General features: G+C 31.7%; 1 protein-coding gene across 6 annotated transcripts in view; it reads right to left on the bottom strand.

Moving 5' to 3' along the window:
* Nucleotides 1-16,769: 16,769 nt before the first annotated feature.
* LOC111626373 (multidrug resistance-associated protein 4-like) overlaps nt 16,770-19,786 on the bottom strand; it is a 169,210-nt gene continuing 166,193 nt past the window's right edge. For all 6 annotated transcript variants that reach the window (XM_023369722.1, XM_023369721.1, XM_023369718.1 and 3 more), the window contains 2 exons: nt 17,574-17,679; nt 16,770-17,506 (listed from right to left, as the gene is read on the bottom strand). In XM_023369722.1, the coding sequence (XP_023225490.1) occupies nt 17,330-17,506; nt 17,574-17,679 (283 nt within the window). In that variant the 3' untranslated portion in view covers nt 16,770-17,329. The remainder of the gene's footprint in view (nt 17,507-17,573; nt 17,680-19,786) is intronic.

The raw sequence follows: 19,786 nt of genomic DNA, 5'->3' as shown, positions 1-19,786 counted from the left end.
TTAGAAAATGCAGAAGATAGAAGATCCAGTAGAAGATTTTCTTTCGTGGCCGCTTTTTTTATAGAAATAAATTCTTGTTGCTTGACATGAAGACGTGGTTGCAGCTTCTCTTCATTACTTTCCTTTGGAATATGGCATTCGTTACGGCCACTGCTCAAATTTCTTTCAAAAGTATTAACAATTTCTTCAAGCTGTTCTTCGGTTTCAATATTTGCGATTTGTTCGCCAGGCAAAGATGACGATGCTTTGTCTCTTTTTGGTTTAACGCCAAACGTGGCTTCATAAGGACTTTGGCGTATTCCTTCGTGATATGTAGTGTTCTAGGCAAATTGTACAAAGAGCAAACCATCTGACCATTTATTTGTATTGTTATCGTTCATCCATGCAGTTAACATATCTTGATTGGCCCTTTTAACTGAGCCTTGTGTTTGACTATGATGAGGCTTTTCATGAACTATCTTAACATCTTTACACGTAGCGCATAGTTCGGATATGACTCGATTACAGAATCCATTACCGTTATCTGAATGCAATATAGCTGGGGCACCAAATGTTAAAAATATTTAAAAAAAGGTGATACGCTACTTCTTCGGCTGTCTTAGTTTTCAAAGGTAGTAGGTGGACAAATGTTGTTAAATGATCTTGATACACCATTATGAACTTATATTCGCCATCCTTGTGTGACTACAGGTTTGTCAGATCGGCTTGACATCTTGAATTTAACTCCGGACTGACCATTGGTTTCGCAACAATACCTTTTTTAGGTGCACTATGTTTCACTCGACATTGTTTACAAAAATTTAATTACAACATTACAGTTTCACATGTAACATTAACAGTTTCACATGTAATATTATTGTATTTAAGTTGCAGTCCTTTAAGCATATGTGTTCTTACTTCATGGCCTGTTCTGCTCTGAGTTTCAGATAGTATACTGAACAATTTATCATTGGTAACATAATACTGTATTTGTTTCTCCTAGTTTTAATGGTACAATTATTTTCTCTTCATCATTAATTTTATAACGTCAAAACGTTTTAATCGTGTGTAATCCAAAGGTATGCTGCACTAAGTTTAAGCTGAAATCACTTTAGAAAGTGTCATTCAATACAAATTAGGATATGGGATAAAAAAATAAAATTAAAACGTTGCACGCACCAGCAAATCTTGTATAAGACTAACAAACAGCAGTGTTCCAGTGTATAACAAATAGATACCATATGATTTCAACCGCAGCAGAACAAAAGATTTGGCGACAGACTGTAGCCTCTCTGTCGACATCTGATTCTCAGGTGCCGTTTCGACCTCCAGCAAAGCTTTTCTGTGCTTTTCGACATACACCGGCGATTGTTCGAATGTATAATAATATAACCAAATACTCGGTCTTTCACCAACGTATTTTGTATGTGTCGACATTCACTGGAGAATATTGACATTCTCTAATTTCGGTCTTTCATGGTAACATATATATAGCATCTTTGTACATGTATCATTATTTGGAAGAGGAGACAAGCTTATTATATATTAAAACTTAAGGCAATACTAGGATGTACTGTACGTGCAGCATTGTAACGTGGAGATGTGTCGAAAGTTCACAATTCACAGTTTCTAAGGCGTGATTCTGAGACAGTTATAGGTTTATTTAATTAAAACGCCGGAAATATACATTTTTTAAAGTTTAGTATTTCATTAATTAATTTCTTTTAAAAATCTTTATCGAAGCATTCTGCTCGAAATTCTTTCTTGGGTTGCGCTGTCCATTTCATCAATTTAAATCAAATCAAACCTTCATTCTTAAACATATTACTACAGAAATTACTATTGGTGAGTTGAAACTAACTGCACTGGCAACAAATTTGGGTAATATTACCGTTTTTAATTATGTAATTACAATTACTAACAATATCTGTACTTATTCTGGTTTGTTGCTGGAGTATAAATTAAGATTCAATAATCGAGTTTTGTTAGGATATTTTTAAAATATTTCATGTCACGACATAATAAGAACTAAATGCTAATGTAGCGGCATCAATAACAATATCATTAACATTTTGCTAATTTGTCAAAACAGGCAAATTGAAATCATAAGGACATGATCTTGATTCTGAATTGCGTGAAAAAAATTTTAAATTAAATTTTGTATTTAAAGTGTTGAAAAAGTTCGAACCTGTCATTTTGCATTTTCACGTGTTATAATAATTTCTGATCAATTATAGTAAAAATGGTCATTATATTAACTAACCTTGTTTACATTAGTAAAGAATTCCGAAACTTTAAAAAATTTAAATAAAATGCATGATACTTAAATCAATTCTAATAAAAATATAGAAGAGAAGTGGTAATCAATTATCGATTAAAACATAAATCAATTCCGAATTAAAACGCTTGTGAAATTTATAATCGACCGCTTCCAATTTAATCAATAAAAGTAATCTTAATAAAATAAATTTTCAAATTTCCTTCTTCGGTTGTTTGCCGAGCAATGGAAATTCTTCAGCTAAAAGACAGTAAATCCATAACCTATCCATTAAGAGAAAGTTATGTCTATAAACTACAGTAAATTGCTCTACGTACATCTCTGCTAATTAGGTTATTAGGGTTTCCATCACGAATGTGACGTAGTTACTCAAGCTTTTACCTAACTGTTATATAACAAATAGTTTACTGCATTTAAACACTATTTATTTGAATCTGGGAGTTGTACGTTCGATATCTCAAAATGACTCGAATATTAACATTATTAACAATATTTAATTTTGAAAAATCTTTAAAATTGAAACTGAATCTGCATGTATTTCTTTTTTACTGCGTTCGATTACCATTTCAAATGAATATATTTTGTATTAACAATTAAAATTATTCGTCAACAAAAATGCAGAGAATACAATGCGTCGAATGCCATCCAGATTATTCGGGAATACTTAACTACGTTTGTTTCAGATGCATAATTAAAAATACTCGCAGAGTAATGAGATTTCTCTACTTCATTTGTGATGACGGTGATAGATTAAGATGTATTAAAATCGGTTTTCTATGGGCAGTTACTGTCGATATATTCCTGTTATCAGTGTATTTAATAACTAACATAATCGAGAAATTTAATGATTACAAAGACTTGTTTGACATCATAAATACAGAAATTTATAACATAGTACGGTTATATTTTGCTGTTTTTGCTCTGTTCACATTACTCATTTACAACAGAAACGGTGCCATATGTAAATTAGAGAATGCCTTGACGCAACTAACGCGTGAAACTGTTTATTGCATCAATCCTACCTTCCATTCTGAATATTCTTATATTAAAAAGCTGGAATGGGTTCTCCTTTTCGTAATCTCTTTACCAGTTAACATTGCAGTTGCACGCGATCTTGTTTTCAAAAATCAGAAAGAAATAATATATTTTAAATATCAACACAGTTCATTGTTTAATGTTGCATTTCTTGTAATTTTCGTATCATACATTATTTTGACAAGTGTGATAATCCAAATTGCAGTTTATTATTACCTGCTTGTAACTGTCATGATAAGAAAGAAAGTGAACGAAGCCAATCAGCAATTCAAATTTCTCTTCGATCACACAGAAATGATCCACATGCTTAAATCTGTGCAGAAACACCATTTAAAATGTCTACAGATGATAGAGGCAGCCGATGAATTCTTTCAGTTATACATTTTCTGTGTTTATTCTGTTATCATTCCGACGATATTTTTGCTTTTCTGTAATATTCTTGTTGCAGAATATTCGAATTTCAATAGTGTTATGTATCTTCACATGTTAATCTGCTGCGTAATTATTCTGGCCGTTACATTAGAAGCCGGTGTTCTATCTTCCAAAGTAAGTGTTCTATACTATAAACCTTCATCAGGAATATCATTAATGTTTCAAATATTTCAGGCTCATCATCTAGAATATATTTTACGTAAAGTTCCAGTTCTTGAAATTCCGAAACGTCAAATATTTCAAGTAAGGAATATTTAATTATAGCGAACGAAAATATAAATGTATAAGTTTATTGATAAATTTTGTATTTTCAGATAAATACGTTACTAGAAAGACTAAAAGGATCAAGAATTGGTTATAGTTGTTTAGAAATATTTGTTGTTTCTAATAACACTTTAACAAAGGTACAGTACGTAGCAATATTTAAATATACCATAGCTGTGAATGGAATCTTAGTTAATTTATGTAACATTATACATAAATGTAATGTAATCAAAGAATATTTATGTAAATGTTTATTTTTGTAATTTCTTCAGGTAATTAGTGGCTTGACAACTTACATTTTGATGTATATGCAAATGAGGCAAAAGACGGAACAAAGAAATTCTCCAACTTTATCGATTACGAGTAAATAAATGCCTCTTTTTATGCTTCTAATGTCAACTGACAACCAAATTTCGATGCATTCTGTGACTATTGAGAACAATACATATAAATCATTATATAATGTAAAACTCCCGCTTTATAATTATGTTTTCTATTAGAACTCTCCATATTCAAGAGCTGCATTTCTTACGTATTATATAGTGGAATCTTTACATTTGTCGAAACTTGATCTCGGCTTAGTAAACGGAGTTTATGTCTAACGCAAGCTCTGTTCTCTAAGCCGAAATATATTTGTTTAATTCTGTAACAGAAATCGGTAACTTTACGTTACTCACATTTCCGATTTCCGGTTCATTATGAGAATGGAAGGTTGAATGGTTATTTATTGGTGCAAAAATAATTGATTTCGTATACGAAATTCTGAAAATAATTTCGATATTATATTTGAACGTAACAAAAGTATAAATATAGTTTCGGTTTTCTAATAATTCATCACTTTCTCGTGTGCAATTTTACTGCGACAGGGACACATGTATTAATTTTATATATACTTGCACATATTTTTCCCAATTGTAGTTTATTTGACGTATAAAACAAAACTGAGCATGAGAACTTTATAGTTTTGACTTTAATTGTCTCAAGAGCTCTGTCATTGCACGTGTCGATTTCTACGCACGATTCATAAAACAACACGTTTAGTCCAACTCACTGTAGGTCTTTCAAGTGATTGTAAATTAATTCGCAAATTATACAGCAAATTTGACTATTGTCTTTACTGCCGTCTTTTCCATTTGCAGCAATATTACGTTATCTCAATATTCTGTTTCGGTCGTTACAAGTAGTGACAATAGAAACTTTCGAACCATGGTTACGTCACATATTAACGAATGACTGACTTTATAACACATTTATATATGTATAACATTATTTATAAAAAAATTCTGTAAGAATAAATTAATTGTTTCTAGGACTTTTGTTTCTAGAAAATAAAACGTGTCAGTCTTGAATATTATTATAAGAACACAAAAAACGTTATGAAAGTAATAATAGAACGTATTGTCGCTAAGATAATTTTTCAAAGAGGCCAAATATTCACATAATATTGAAATATCACAAATATCAAAAAAAAAGCAGGTGTGTTTACAGGGTTCTGTATGTAAAAACCAATTACGAATAAAAATGAATTATGTTTACATTAGAGTCATCGATATCCATTAAACTGAAAATGTTAATAAATGTGTTTTAGCAGCCAAAGATGTTCATTGATTATTTTACTAATTATTTTTTCTACTAAGTGTGGCTTTATCCGATAATAGAATATTCATTGTTAATAATCAGTTGTAGCTTTTCTCTATTAATTAATGATTTAAATTCACTTTTTCAAGTTATGAACAAGCTGTAATAAGACTATGTATTTTAAAATAAAATCGCACAAAAGTAAATTATTTTTCTGTTTAAGGTTTGTTCTTTGATAATTGCTTATTCACGAAATTCTTTAGATATAGTTTTATTAATTAGCGAGTTTAATTAAGTAATAGTTTAGTTAAACTTTAACAATTATTTTATTAACCTCGACATTTACAAATAATTTGTATGGAAAAAGATTATCTGATTCCAGTGGTACGTGACTTTAACTTCTAACCTTTAAACTTATGTGAAGCGTAACAAAGTAGAGGAATTAACGTTGGTTAATTAGTTTCGTGTTCAATATGAAACAGTCTCAAATTTTTGAAATTTTGACGATAAACGTTTTTATATCTATAATATCTGTTTTCCCAGATACTAACTGTTTTGTACGTTAGTGTCTTGACTGATTTATTATATTGGCTTCTAGACTGGATTCGCGCGAGAATAATCTTGCCAAATCTTTACCCCGATATTTACAAGTGTTTCACGTATTCTCCCCCATTTCTATGCGGTCTTGGCATCTTCTTGCACTGAGTCGCGAACACTGTCGAAAATTCCGGGTCGTTTTCGCATGATTTATCTCAGAAACGGTCGAGTTTCTCACCAGTTTACTAGTGTTTTTACTCCGTATAATGTACCTCTCTATCTACCAGTATGTATGCCGAATGTTTTTTAACACTCTCGTATGAACTTAACACTATTTCCCTCTGTCATTCGTCCGTCTGTCTGTCTTTCCTTAATTTCGAGGAAAATGTTAGATAAATAAGAGACGAGACGCGATATGGAAAGCTTAGGGGCAGGAGGCCTCAATTAACTATATACAAATTGTTGATGCAAATCGAAAATTACATTATTTCAATCGAAAAAGTTTCCCCCGAAAGGTGTTAGATTGATGACAGGCACGACTCTATTGTTATCAGGAAAAATATGTTGTACACTAGCAAACCAGTAGAGGAGAAGGTGGTATTATGGAACCCAATTTTCATTATAGTGAATTGTAAACAAGGTATCATAATTACATCCACATTTTTTGTGTGAAAAGTACTGGTAACTATTAAACTAGATGTTCCTAATTGGATTTTTCGCTAGTGTAACTATAAGTATGGTTTTTGAAAGCTTCTGTACAAAACGTCAGAAAGTAGGCTTAGGGAAAAACGGGTGGTAATATGGAATCTTAATGTATGTTTTCAAAAAATGCTTTAATGTATTCAAAAACAAATAGGAAAGTACAAAGAATGTTAAATAATTACAAAATCCTTTATTCCAATATATTTTATCAAAAACATGCTTTTATAATAGAAAAATATGACCTCCAACAATATATATTCCAGCAGATCTTTTTCGATATTCTCAGGGAGAATTGACTTTCTACCTAGAATTGCTCCGGAAGAATGTCTGCTTGCAAAGAGAGAGTTCGGGGGAGTTGGGTTTCATATTAAAAGCACCAAGGGAAGCGACATCTTGAATTAACTTATGTCTGTCAAGACCAATCTTTAAAAAACGTGAACATCACACAGATTAATATGTACAGTACCTCTAAGTCTCTGGAACGGAATACATGAAATTTTATTTACAGTGTTGATTATTATTTTTCGACTAACGGTGTGTTTGAGAACGTAACCCATTGTAAGTCAAGGAGAGGCTGTATATGCTCGGTGTTCGGTATACGATTCTTTGGCGATGCCACTAAATCGTGGACTTCCTACAATCGTATTAATTAACGTTCAGTATAAGTTAGTTGGCTTAAGTGCTGTACTTTGAAATATTATTTGTAAAACTACGAAAGATTTCGTATATTACAAGTAATGTAATAATAGATCTTTGCTTTCGTTATTTCCAAATTCTTCCTATATTTTTCTTACCATTTATTAAATTAATCTTACGTAGACAAACACCGAACAGCTACTATCTTATTGATTGTCCTATCGAAGACTTAAAATGTAAATTATTTTATCTCGGTAGACTGTTTTGATATCAAGGAAGGGCCACTGAAATTACTTAGTTTTGCAATTTTATCTACATCGGAAACGTTCGTTTCTTGCCGTTACTACCACTGGATGGAACTACACTAAAGGATAATAACAAAAACATTTCTCCACATTTACCGAATGTGTAACACGATATAAAATGACGAATTTGAATTTATTTATAAACATTTCGGAAAATTCTGTTGTATTCTAAATTTCGTTTATGATTGGCTTTTGAAATCACAAAACTTCTAGCATTAACTGATATCAGATTCTTTAAAATTTTAAATTAATTGTTTTAAAGAAATAACATCGATCTCATTATACGATTCTAAGAAACACTTTGTACGACGGATAGAAACATTTTCAAACAGCGATCAAAAATATTATTCGATTTATAATCTTTAGAATTCCAGAGTCCGTATCAAGTTTTTTAATGGTCCAAAATAGAATCCAAGTTCCAAATCCCGGGTAGACACGCTACGGATAAACGTGTCGTGTATACAAAGTACTCGTATAAACACGCTTTCTGCCGCCTTTTACGTCCTTTTTATAAAATAAACAAAATGTTTTTTTTACAAAATGAGTGAATGCCACAAGTGGAGCGATGGAAAGATCCGCTTAATTTATTTGAAAGCAACAGAAATAAATCCTAAATTACCAGTAAATTTAAGTGTTTTCGTCTTCTAAGCCGAACGTAAAAAAGTTAACTACTTGGCTTTGGAAGCCATTTTTCTGTACCTAATTGTTCCTTTACGCCGATTTCTACAGACCATTCTTTCCAACCGGGCTTATAATTGTTTTAAAACTAATTAACGGTTTGCTATCTACCTCTGCATCGTTACGCTGTAATTACACCGCTTTACCTTTACTTAAGATGTTTACGTACGAAATGCATTTTAAACGATTGGTAAGCAGTTTCTGTGGAATTCCGTAGAATTTCCACCATTTTATTTATAATCTCGCGACATCCGACGAGATTGATTAATGTATTCGAACTCGCTGACGTAAAGGAAGTTCGACTTAGCTACTTGTCAGCAACTTCGTGTCGAACTAACTTATAAGTTGTTGACGTGCGGTGCGAAATTCGTTGGCGTCGAATTAGAATTTAAAATAAATTTACCTAATTTTAAATCGTCATTAATTTTACTTTTCACGTCCGATACCTCATCGTAGTGTGAGTAGCAGGGGACCACTGGGTCGAACCCTAATGACCGCTTAATATGCACGGGTCGGGAAGACCCGCTCTCGGTTGTCGGATGGCAATAGGAGGGCTAAAAATATGAGTGGGAGGCGTAACGAAGTCATGATGAGATGTCGACAGTACTTATCAAGAGCCATTAAATTAGGAATAACATATTTAATATAAACTTAAATATAAATACAAATACATTAAATTACACATTAAATCTAAACAATATGAAAGTGATAATCATAATAAATTCTGAGTCGCGACAATATCGAACAACCGATGTCCGTCTAATCCGTAAGTGGGACCATCAAAGGTCCTCAACATAAAATAATTCTAAGTCCTATCCAAAGGACAGATAAATAAATTCAAAGTTCCGAGTATATCGGTAAACGACAAATTTTCTAAGTCCCGAGTATACCGAGAGAGAGTGAAGTAAAAACAATCTAAGTATTTACCTCTTTCGGTCGGCGATCAGAAACCTCGAAGTCCTTCCAGAGTAGACGCTTGTAGTCTTCTTCGACCGACGATCTCTTCCTCCGATGATCGCCTCGAGATCTCCGATCATTCCCCTTTTATACTTTTTTAGCGTGGGAAATCTCGTGGATTCTTCTGACGCAATCTGTCACTTTTCCCGATTTATGACAGTCTCCCCCGTCATGGGTGACGACAATGCAGACATCGCTTGACCAATTAACGTTAAATTCGTCATTACCTGGGGAGATGACTGACCATTTTTGGTAATGTTCTCACCGTAAGGGTGCCCTTGTAGGTGACCTCTTGTCTACTCTCAATACAGGAACACCCATCCGTCTCCGTCCATCGGACATCCGCAGGAGACTACTCTATTACAAGGTGTCTGCGGTGTGACCAATTAGCAAAACAAACAAATGTCCCGGGGAGAGGGGATTTCTTCCGCGGTCGCCTCGGACGACTTCGTCCTAGGGATGACCTTCTCGACAGACGAATTACGCAAATCATTATTCGGATCTATTCCTTAGACAACGGAGAAACAACGGAAATGATGATGAAAGAAATATAACTTGTTAATAAAAATTTTCTTACAAGAGTCGGATTTTCACAGTAGTGTACACAATAAACCAGCGCTTCCGTTCCGTAACCACCGCCGTTTGTGAATTAATTAAAACGTAAAACAAATTCGAAAATAATATAATTAATTAACAAAAAATATTCTTCCCACTTTTTTATGCACTAGGAAAAACTTACTTAGAATAATTTCGTATTGGATTCGAATGAGGTAACGGCTCGGATAACATTCCCGATGAGTTACGAGTGACGTCACATCTTAATTTTTCATTCATACGGACGATATATTTCGTAGTTCCAGCAAAGTACAACAATATTGCTCATCGTTAATTAATGACTTTTATTCCTTAATTTATGTAAGTACGTCGCGCTTTTTAGTCTAAATTACGGATCGTAAGTGTTTTTTTCGTCCGTAATGTAAATTGTATCTACGTGTTTTAATAGTAGGCCTAAATGAGTTGCTTCTCTCGTATTCCCATTTTTCGCGACTTTGTGAATTGCAATTTATCTTTTACTTACTTTACGCTAGCTCCTAACTCGCGGAGAGAGAGTTTACATTTTATGTTCCATACTTCTAGTATATTTTAACGTAGACGTTAGGTTTATGCCCTTATTCTTCTGATCGACGCACAAAGTTAAAATCCTCCCAGACTTAATCCTTTTTCACCAGCCCTAGATGAGAGACTCCTCCTCCGAGGAGGAAAGAAGTAACTTTTATAGCTTCGGGCTGGGAAACTTAGTCAGGTGATCCTCTATTGTGAGAGGTAGAGTTGGGGCCGTATTCTGGTCCTGCAGGTGTGGAGGTTAAAGTTGTTCCCGGGACCGAAACAAAATGACGAATTCGAACTTTAACTATAAACTTTTTGTCTTGAGCAGAGGAATGTCATTGTTAAAGGGTTGAATGTTTATATTAACGAGAAAAGTTATAAGTTAAAATCTAAGGGTAATGCTCACCTGCTCTAATGTAACCTACCTGCACGAGAAAACGAATGGTATGCGTCGAATTGTTCGTAGGAATCGTAGTCCGGCGTAGGAACTGTAGTATGGCGATAAGTATAGAAGTTCGAAGCCGTAGTCTGTCTTCTACCGATATCTTCTCCTTTCGTCCGTTCGTGTTCCTTGTAAACAGGTACGGGAGACGAGATGCGCACATTGACAAGTATAATTCCTTTGGATCGCCCTGAGCTTCCGGGGGCTCGAGCTTTTATTCGATTGTGGTGGGAAAGGAGTCACACGATCCTCAAATGTTGGCAAATAACGGTGCATTCTTGACACCTATGTATCAACTTTCCTATGTAATTGTTATCACAAACGGTGATCTCCGATCTAATTCACACTAGGAGCGTTTTTTCTATCGGAGTTGTTTACAATTTTTCCACAACAACGTCAGATTCACGGATTTCATAGCAGTAATTGATTAAAAAAACAATTACAGAAGTTGGAAAATCTCTTAAATTTAGAGGTATACATAAAATCTGTATACAAATCTGAATATATATATAGGCCTATATATAGTTTTGTATAAAGATTTCTTTTTACCCTGCAGTGTATAATTAAGACTGATGATATTATAAGTTACTGAACATCGTGAAAAATAGGTTATTAAGAAATCTATCTATAAACTTGTAAATTATTAAATAAAATTAATAATAAATCTAAAGAAAAAAAATATAAGCCTATATATTAAAAGTGAAACACTTGATTGTGTTTTCTTTTATTCGCCATGAAAATGTGCAATTAAATATATAGGCTATATATATTTAATTGCACATTTTCAAGGAAAATAAAATAAAGCACAATTAAGTGTTTCACTTTAAATCCAAACATTTTTGTTAAATGAATAAATTAAATTACTTTAAAAGATTTCGAATAATTAGCTTACGAAATTATTACAAATTATTGTATTTGAATTGTGAGGCCCTGGAAGTAGCACCCCCGGAAAAAAATGAAATTGAAAATTTGTTAAGGTCGACAGTAAAGAAAACAAATTATATAAATGTCGAGTCAACGACACAGGACATTGACGTCAGTAGTAGTGGTTTAACACCTACTGATCACAAAATTCATTTCAGATGTTGAATAAATTAAAATTACAAATAATTTTTAAAATTAAATTAAGATTTGACAAATTTTTATTTGCAATGGAATTATTTCAGATCGCAAAATTAATTTTTCGATCAGAGATCTTAATTAAATTAATTTTATTTTAACAACTAGCTGCAAGGACCCGCTTCGCTGAGTTTTTATTTGTGGGCAAAAAGTAACGATAGTGAAGATTAAGATAATTACATTATAGCCAATCTTACCCGTTTTCACAGAATGCAAGAATTAGGTCCCCCGTTTCTGATTAGAAATCTGGTCCCGATTCTATTTCTGAACGTCTCCTGTTCACGTCAAGTCAAATGAACTATTTTCAACGTTTCTGGATCGTTTACAATCGTTCTATAATCGAACCAATATTCGAATTTTATGTTCGAATTCAAATTCGAATATTGTTCGAATTAAATTCGAACAAATTCGAACATAAAATTCGAAATAGAAAACCACTTTCAGCCCCATATCTCTCGCACCCTTATAGCTATCGAGACGCAACCCCATAGTGCACGAATGGAGATTTGGGGCTACTACCACATACAAACAGCATTCATGTGCGATGTGTAATTTTGGCTGAAAAGTGAAATATGGGGACACACACATCCATACATATATATATAGATATCGCAATACAATGAGTATAAAAAAGTATCATATATAACATATATTTACATAATGTGAAAAGTATTAATGAAGATATTGTTTTTAATTGTTTAGTTCCGTTGCATTTTTTCAGAAAGTGAAACAAGGAACTTCTGAATAAATCAAGCATACTGAAAGCTGCTTTAAGATTTGTTGGATGAAAATACTTTATAATAATCTTTCTTGTACATATAAATAGTTACTACTATTTATATGTACTTTCGTGTTTTGTATAACTGATGAGAAAAAGGTATACCGTAAATGAAGAATTACCCATCATTATACTTGTACTTGGAAAAAAGTACAAGTATAATGATGGTACAAGTATTCGTATTTGTAAAAGGCTAACCGAAAGATTTATTCAAAATACAATATCCCCACAGTAAATTTAGAGAAAAAACATTTTTATACAGTATTTAATTCACGTGTACACCCGTAATGTATAGTATATACAGTATTAGATTTAGCGTGATGAAAATATTGTTGTTGACAATATAGGTTGCATAACTTAACTACGATTCATACATATTGCAATTATTGTGGTATTTATCAACGATGTTTTATTTTTTAATATTTATCAGCTAAATATATTGCATATTATATTACCAGAGTGTCTCAATAAGCAACGCGTTTTATTTTTTTAAACGAATGTTTTAATGTGTACGCGAAAACGTAAATATAGTAAACGAAGTTTGAATTTTTGGCAACACTATTGCACGATAGGACTGTTTGTGTCGCTTGTCGGTCATTTCTGACAAATGGAAAAAAATAGCCTGCGCGCTATCATCGTCTATGCTCCAACAGCAGCGAAGTGCTGTTCGTTTTCTATGGGCAGGGGACAAGAGATGTAAAAAAATACATGTGGGAAGGCTGAAAGTGTACGGTGACGAAGACATGAACCATGCAAAGTCCATCGACATTGCGAAATGTTTAAAAATGATCGTATGTGTGTGATTGATGAGCACGGGTCAGGTCGTCCAGTAAACTTCGTTTCAAACAATCGCTTCGGTATTTCAAATGATTTAAAGCAACCGTCGCGTTCGCTTGAAGAAGCTGTCGAGTAAAATCACTTGGAAAAAGGTTCCATTTCCGACGAGGTGAAATCGGCTGTATGCAGGCAGTTGTATGGCCAGTAATCAGCGTTGTTCAATGCACGTATCTTTAAGCAGTACACTGCTAGAACAATTGCTTGAATCCGAATTGTTTCTTAGTCAAGAAGTAGCCTAATTTACATATTTAATTTCCTATATTCAGCATTTTCCATATGCATTAAAACTTTTGATTAAAAACTCGGTCCTTAAGGCCACTTTTGAAAATTTTTTATTTTTTTGATTTTTGGAATGTTTTTTAAGTCTCTAAATTTTTTTAAAAATTTTTACCCGCGCAAAAAATTTTATCGCGATTTTAATCAACCTTTAATAACTCGCGATTAACGCTTAATTGTTTTTTAATGGGATTTTTTAATCGAATTTAATTAATCGTTCTAAAGTTGTAGTGCACGGATTTGACTTCGGTAAAGGTATTTAAAGCTACTTTCTTATGTCAAAAACGACCTCCAATAGTTTTTTAAATTTTTAAATTAATATATTTTATTATATATAAGTTTAATTAGGTCGGAGGGTCGGAAATAGCAATAAAAATTTTAATTTTTTAAGAATATTTAAAAATATGTCTAGCTAGTATTCACCCTACTTTAAACCTTTCTCCTCCCGGGACATCTATGAGAATGTCCCAGGAAATCCGACATTAGATGTTCTCAACGACATCCAGCTGTGTAAACAATGAGTCATCAGTGTCAAATTTTACAGAAAGGCAACACAAAAGAAGTTAAACTTTGAATTTTTTTCTTCAAAATTAACGCATTTCTTTCGTTTTTTTCAGCTTTAAGTATTTTTTATGCTTAATTACATTATAATTAATAACAGATGATCGTTAAGATTTAAAAAAGGAAATTTTTCGAAGTGTGAATACATAAGTGAATATCCATTTGAATTGTCTGACTGAATTTCAGAAATTTTTAGTGTACAATAAGATTGTTATCTTATTAATTACTACAAAAAATACATTAGTTTCTTTTTAATGTATTTTATATGTTATAAAATTTTAATGTATTTTATCTATATATATAAAAATGAATGTGTGTGTGTGTGTGTGAGTGTGTGTGTGTGTGTGTCTGTCCTTCATGCATTACCACACCGTTTATCCGATTGCCGTGAAACTTTGGAAAGTTGTTTAATATACTCCGGCGAAGGTTTGTGGCATAGTACGATTGCCATAAAACTTCGGAAAGTTTTTTAATACACTCCCGCGAAGGTTTTTGACATAGTACATTTATCCTACGATAGATGGCGCGCGTTTACACGAGCATTCGAGCACAGTGTGTCCGATCAATTTCAAATTGTGAAGACCATTTCCCCCTTCAAAAAATATCTTTATATATGCATTTGTGAACTGTTATTTACGATATTCGTAATAATGTTTGTTTAATCACTTTATTTCAACTTTTTTTTGCTAATTAGGTATTCGCTCGAACTTTGTTACAACTTTAACTGTATACCGAACAACAACCGAAGTTGTAGAAGGAAATTCGCCTATTTTACCGATCTAGAAATCCTCTTTTTCAAATTTTAATGTCATCTAATAATTTAAAAAGACAAATTACAATAAAACGGTTTATTATCCAATTATCAGAAATTTCACAACATGGCAAGAAAGAGAGGAAGGAGCAATTAAATAATTAAAATTATAAAGGATTAAAAATATATATAAAAATGGGGAATATCGCACTTCTGACAATCGCAGCGAGTGTGTGGGCTAAATTTGGAGAATCCGTGCTTCTCGCATGGACAACTGTATGTGGCCGGCTCAGGCGTCGAAAAACCTTCCGATTTATTCGTGTACGCACCAGACGGAAAAACAAAAAATATCGTGTATCCACAAACACTCCAATAAATAAATAGAATTGAAACGACACTTTGAAATGTTTTCCCGATGAAAATTAATAATAATAATAAGTTTCAATAAAAATGATAAAATGCTAATTTAATTTTATCGTAACGAGTTTGCTTGAATTTCCTTTCTTCTGAGATTGCAGCAATGCGCGACAGTTAAGCTAGTATGTTATAAAATTTTAATGTATTTTATATTTTATAAACATTTCTTCAAATGTAATTGTATTAATTGTAATAAATTACTAATTTTTTAGAAATCGTACAAAAAAATACATCAACATTATTGTACCTCGTATTTTGGGAAGAAATGTAATGTCTATTAAAATATACGGTATACTATATGCTATTAGTATAAAAAAAAACAGAAAACATATATCTTAATATGGATTTTTTTTTACAGAATACAAAGAAATTATATTAGTTGATTGGGTAAAAATATTAAGTTTACCAATAGACAAAAATGGTATTTCATGTTTTAAAAACTATGTTATGTGGGATGTAATAAGTCAAAGAACTGACTTAACTTTTGATATAATTTCTGAATTTTCAAATAATTTAAACTGGGAATTAATATGGAAAAATTATATATTTTTAGTACATTCATCGAAAAACATATTGGACATTCAAAATGGAATTTAATTTCAGAATATCAAGTATTAGATAAAAAATTCGTAAGTCATTTTTCAAAATATCTCGATTAGAATAAAATAGTAAAATTTTAAATATTTCTAGATAAATTTGTTAAAAAGTTTATACGAAAAATTAGACATGAGTATAGTTTTGAAATAAGAATGAATGAAAATGACACTATAAATAAGCTAAGTTAGTATCTACATTAAGATTTAGTTTTCTGTTATTATATACTGAACGAAGATTTTATTCATGATTTCATAAACTACCTTTCTTCGAGTTAGGTCTTAAAATATCAGAAACTACATTAAAAATATATTTCGGATAATTTACTTAGTTTATTAGTCAATATATACTTTATTACATTTGTAACATTCTTCGTGATATGATAGAGAAATTAAAAATTAAAAGTACATTAATAAATGTGTGTCCTTATATAATGTAAAATTACTTATGTGAGCTTATAAAATAAACTATTCCCAAAGTGCATCGAATGATTACTACTAACGTTATTGCAATCCTGAAAATTTTTTATTTCTCTTCTTAAACAAAACGGGATACAATGTATTTCTATACCAGTTTTTAATAACACATCGATTGAATATTAAACACACGAAAGAAGATAATACAAATGCAGAAACATTTTGAATCATATAATTCTTTTAATTATTACCGTAAACTAAAGTTTTCAAGAATACATACTTACAATTGGAATTATATTCTTGACTAAGATTGGTCTGATTAAAGTAGTACACAAAATTTTTGTTTAATTATTTCAGTTAAATCTTTTTCTGTTGTTTAATACAATAAAATTTACTTCTTTCCTGAAATTAAACCATTGTAAACATTACTCATTAGGCCTATATTATCTCAAAAACTGCTGATGGCATCTCAATAAAAGATCAGCATGTATAAATTGAACCGTGAAACTTGCATATACAAACAAATGTTCAGATTTTAATAATTATATGTGTTATGTGATGTGCAGAAATACCACTCTAAAAACTAAATTAAATAAAAAATCCATAACACCAGATCCACATAGTCTATCCATATAACAAAATTCACTCTTTTATAGTTTTGTCTGCTCGACCCTCTCTTTTGCATAATATTTAACTTTGGCAATTTCGTATAATTCATTCATCGAAGTTACTCCCGTCTTCTGTACCAAATTATAAAATATGCCATTTACGTTCTTCAGTAATGCATACGGCGAGTCAAAGTCTTGTACTCTCCCTGTATCTAATACCTAGAAATTTAAAATGTCTAGTTACTAACGAGTATTTATTTTTATATTATTAAAAAAAGAATCTTACCAGAACTCTATCCGAATCGATAATTGTATGTAATCTGTGGGCTATTGTCAACACCGTACAAGATTTGAATTTTTCTCGAATTATTTTCTGTAGACAGGAATCGGTTCTTGATATAAAATAAATAAAAATAAATAATAAATAAAATAAATAAATCGGTTTTCCCATATTGAAATGTATCACAAACAATTCAAATTATAATAGCGAAAACCAGCAAGAAGTAAGTGAAAAAATACATTACTAAACCATATCAACATGTGAGGAAATTCAAGGATAGGAAAATTAAAACACACTGCCGACATTGGAAAACCTTTGGAAGAAACGTCAAATTTTGTCAGAGAGTGTGATTTTTTTCTCAGCTGGAAAACTATCGACAAAATAGCATCAAGTAGAAAGGTGCAACTTTAAGCCATGATAAGAAAATATATGTATTTGTAAAAGAGCGAATCTAGTTGATACCTCATCAGTCAATTAGTCGATAACGATGATTGTGTACTATCCTGCATCAAATGTTTTCCATTTCAAGACGAAGACAAACTGCAACAATTAAAATTCACACCAAATTACACATGTACAGTTAAGAAAATCATCCTGCATCTATATCCGATGGATAGGGTTCAATCATGTCTATGGTAGTGAATGTCAGTAAATCCAATATCAGAAAAGATTTCTTGACAAAGTATAAAGTCAAGTTTATTTTCATTTTAAGTAAGCTACTAATTGCAGTAAAGCAGCAATTATCTTATAATAATTACACTTGTTGCAGTTAAGATTAGTGTTGTTAACCATAATACAGTAATAAATGATATATGTTACTGATAAGTAATTTTACACTAAACAAAAGTTTTATGCCACATTAGTCTAATACAAACAAACTATACTTAGCGAACTTATTGTAGACAATTTCGTTTGAGATAGGTTGAGTATTCAGTTTCATATGTAACGTTCAACTTGGGACAGCAAACAGACAATCCTGAGACAAACACTGCTAATTGATTTCAGGAAAGGCAAATCATTGTATTTCAGAAAGCGAAAAAATTTATCTGGTAATAAAATGAAAAAACATTTTATTCTCCAACTATTTTGATCTCTATTTGGAAACTCCAACAACCTATAACTAGTCAATACGGACAGGACAAAACAAATTTTTTTTAATACAGCTCACATCGAACTGCAGCATCATATAGGATGTTTCAGCGAACACTCACTGAACGGCTTCCCTAAAAAGGATATTGTTATCTGTAAATATGAATTTATATCGATTCTTATAACGTAAAACGCGATGCCTGAAGAACATTTGTACTATAACATGTTGATTTTGACAACAAAGAGACAATAATTGTATTCTCAAATAAAAAAAGTTCAATTTGGTTTGTTTTCATTTAATATACTGTTAGTAGCATTATATCAGATAGAAAAAATAGTTCATGCCCAAAAGGCATGTCGTACCCATATCTACGAAGATAGACCTAATTTAGGGTTTTCACTACTGACATGAACACCACGAACATACACGATGACAGTAATCAATCATTAAAGCTTTGATTTCTTCTAATATCGTTTTTCGAACTTGGGCTATCAAATGCAGCCCAACTCGTTTCGAACATTTATTGATGAAGTTTACAAGGTATACATTTTTTGCTAATACACAATATATTGATCTTTGGAAACCCTGAAAAGTAACATACAAGCAATAATAAACACTTTTCGAACACCTCATCGAATAAACTAGTCTCATAGATCTTCTGAAATGCATAATGATAGCCCAACAGCTACTTTTCATAAGAGATTTGATAAATTAAAAAGACATTTAATGTTAACATAAGAAATTTATGTACAACTTTTTACAAGGACAAATTCTTTGTTTCCCTCATTTCCTTCGTTGATCGCACCATCAGCAGTTCATAAAAATCACAAAAAACTCATAGTGACGACCTTCCTTTTTTAGGCTACTGCCTCTGTAGTTAAAGTGCAAAAATGATAAAAGCGTTATCTGGTGTTCTTGCAACAATCACATAATGCATTTTAAGTAAAAATAATAAGTTTGACATAGCCCAAAATTATTTAATATTAATATAATAAATATAAGTACAACTGTTTATTTAATTGTGGCAAGAACACCAGATGACGCTTCTATCATTTTTGCAATTTAAGTACGTGGGCAGTAGCCTATAAAGGTAGTCTCCGTAAGTTTTTTTTTTTTTTTTTTTTATTTA

This window comes from Centruroides sculpturatus, unplaced genomic scaffold (assembly GCF_000671375.1).
Source record: "Centruroides sculpturatus isolate CEXI.00-Female unplaced genomic scaffold, Cexi_2.0 scaffold400, whole genome shotgun sequence".
NCBI classification, from domain to species: domain Eukaryota; kingdom Metazoa; phylum Arthropoda; class Arachnida; order Scorpiones; family Buthidae; genus Centruroides; species Centruroides sculpturatus.
The sequence above is the reverse complement of the archived record's forward strand: the minus strand, read 5'-3'. Positions and strand labels throughout refer to the sequence as shown.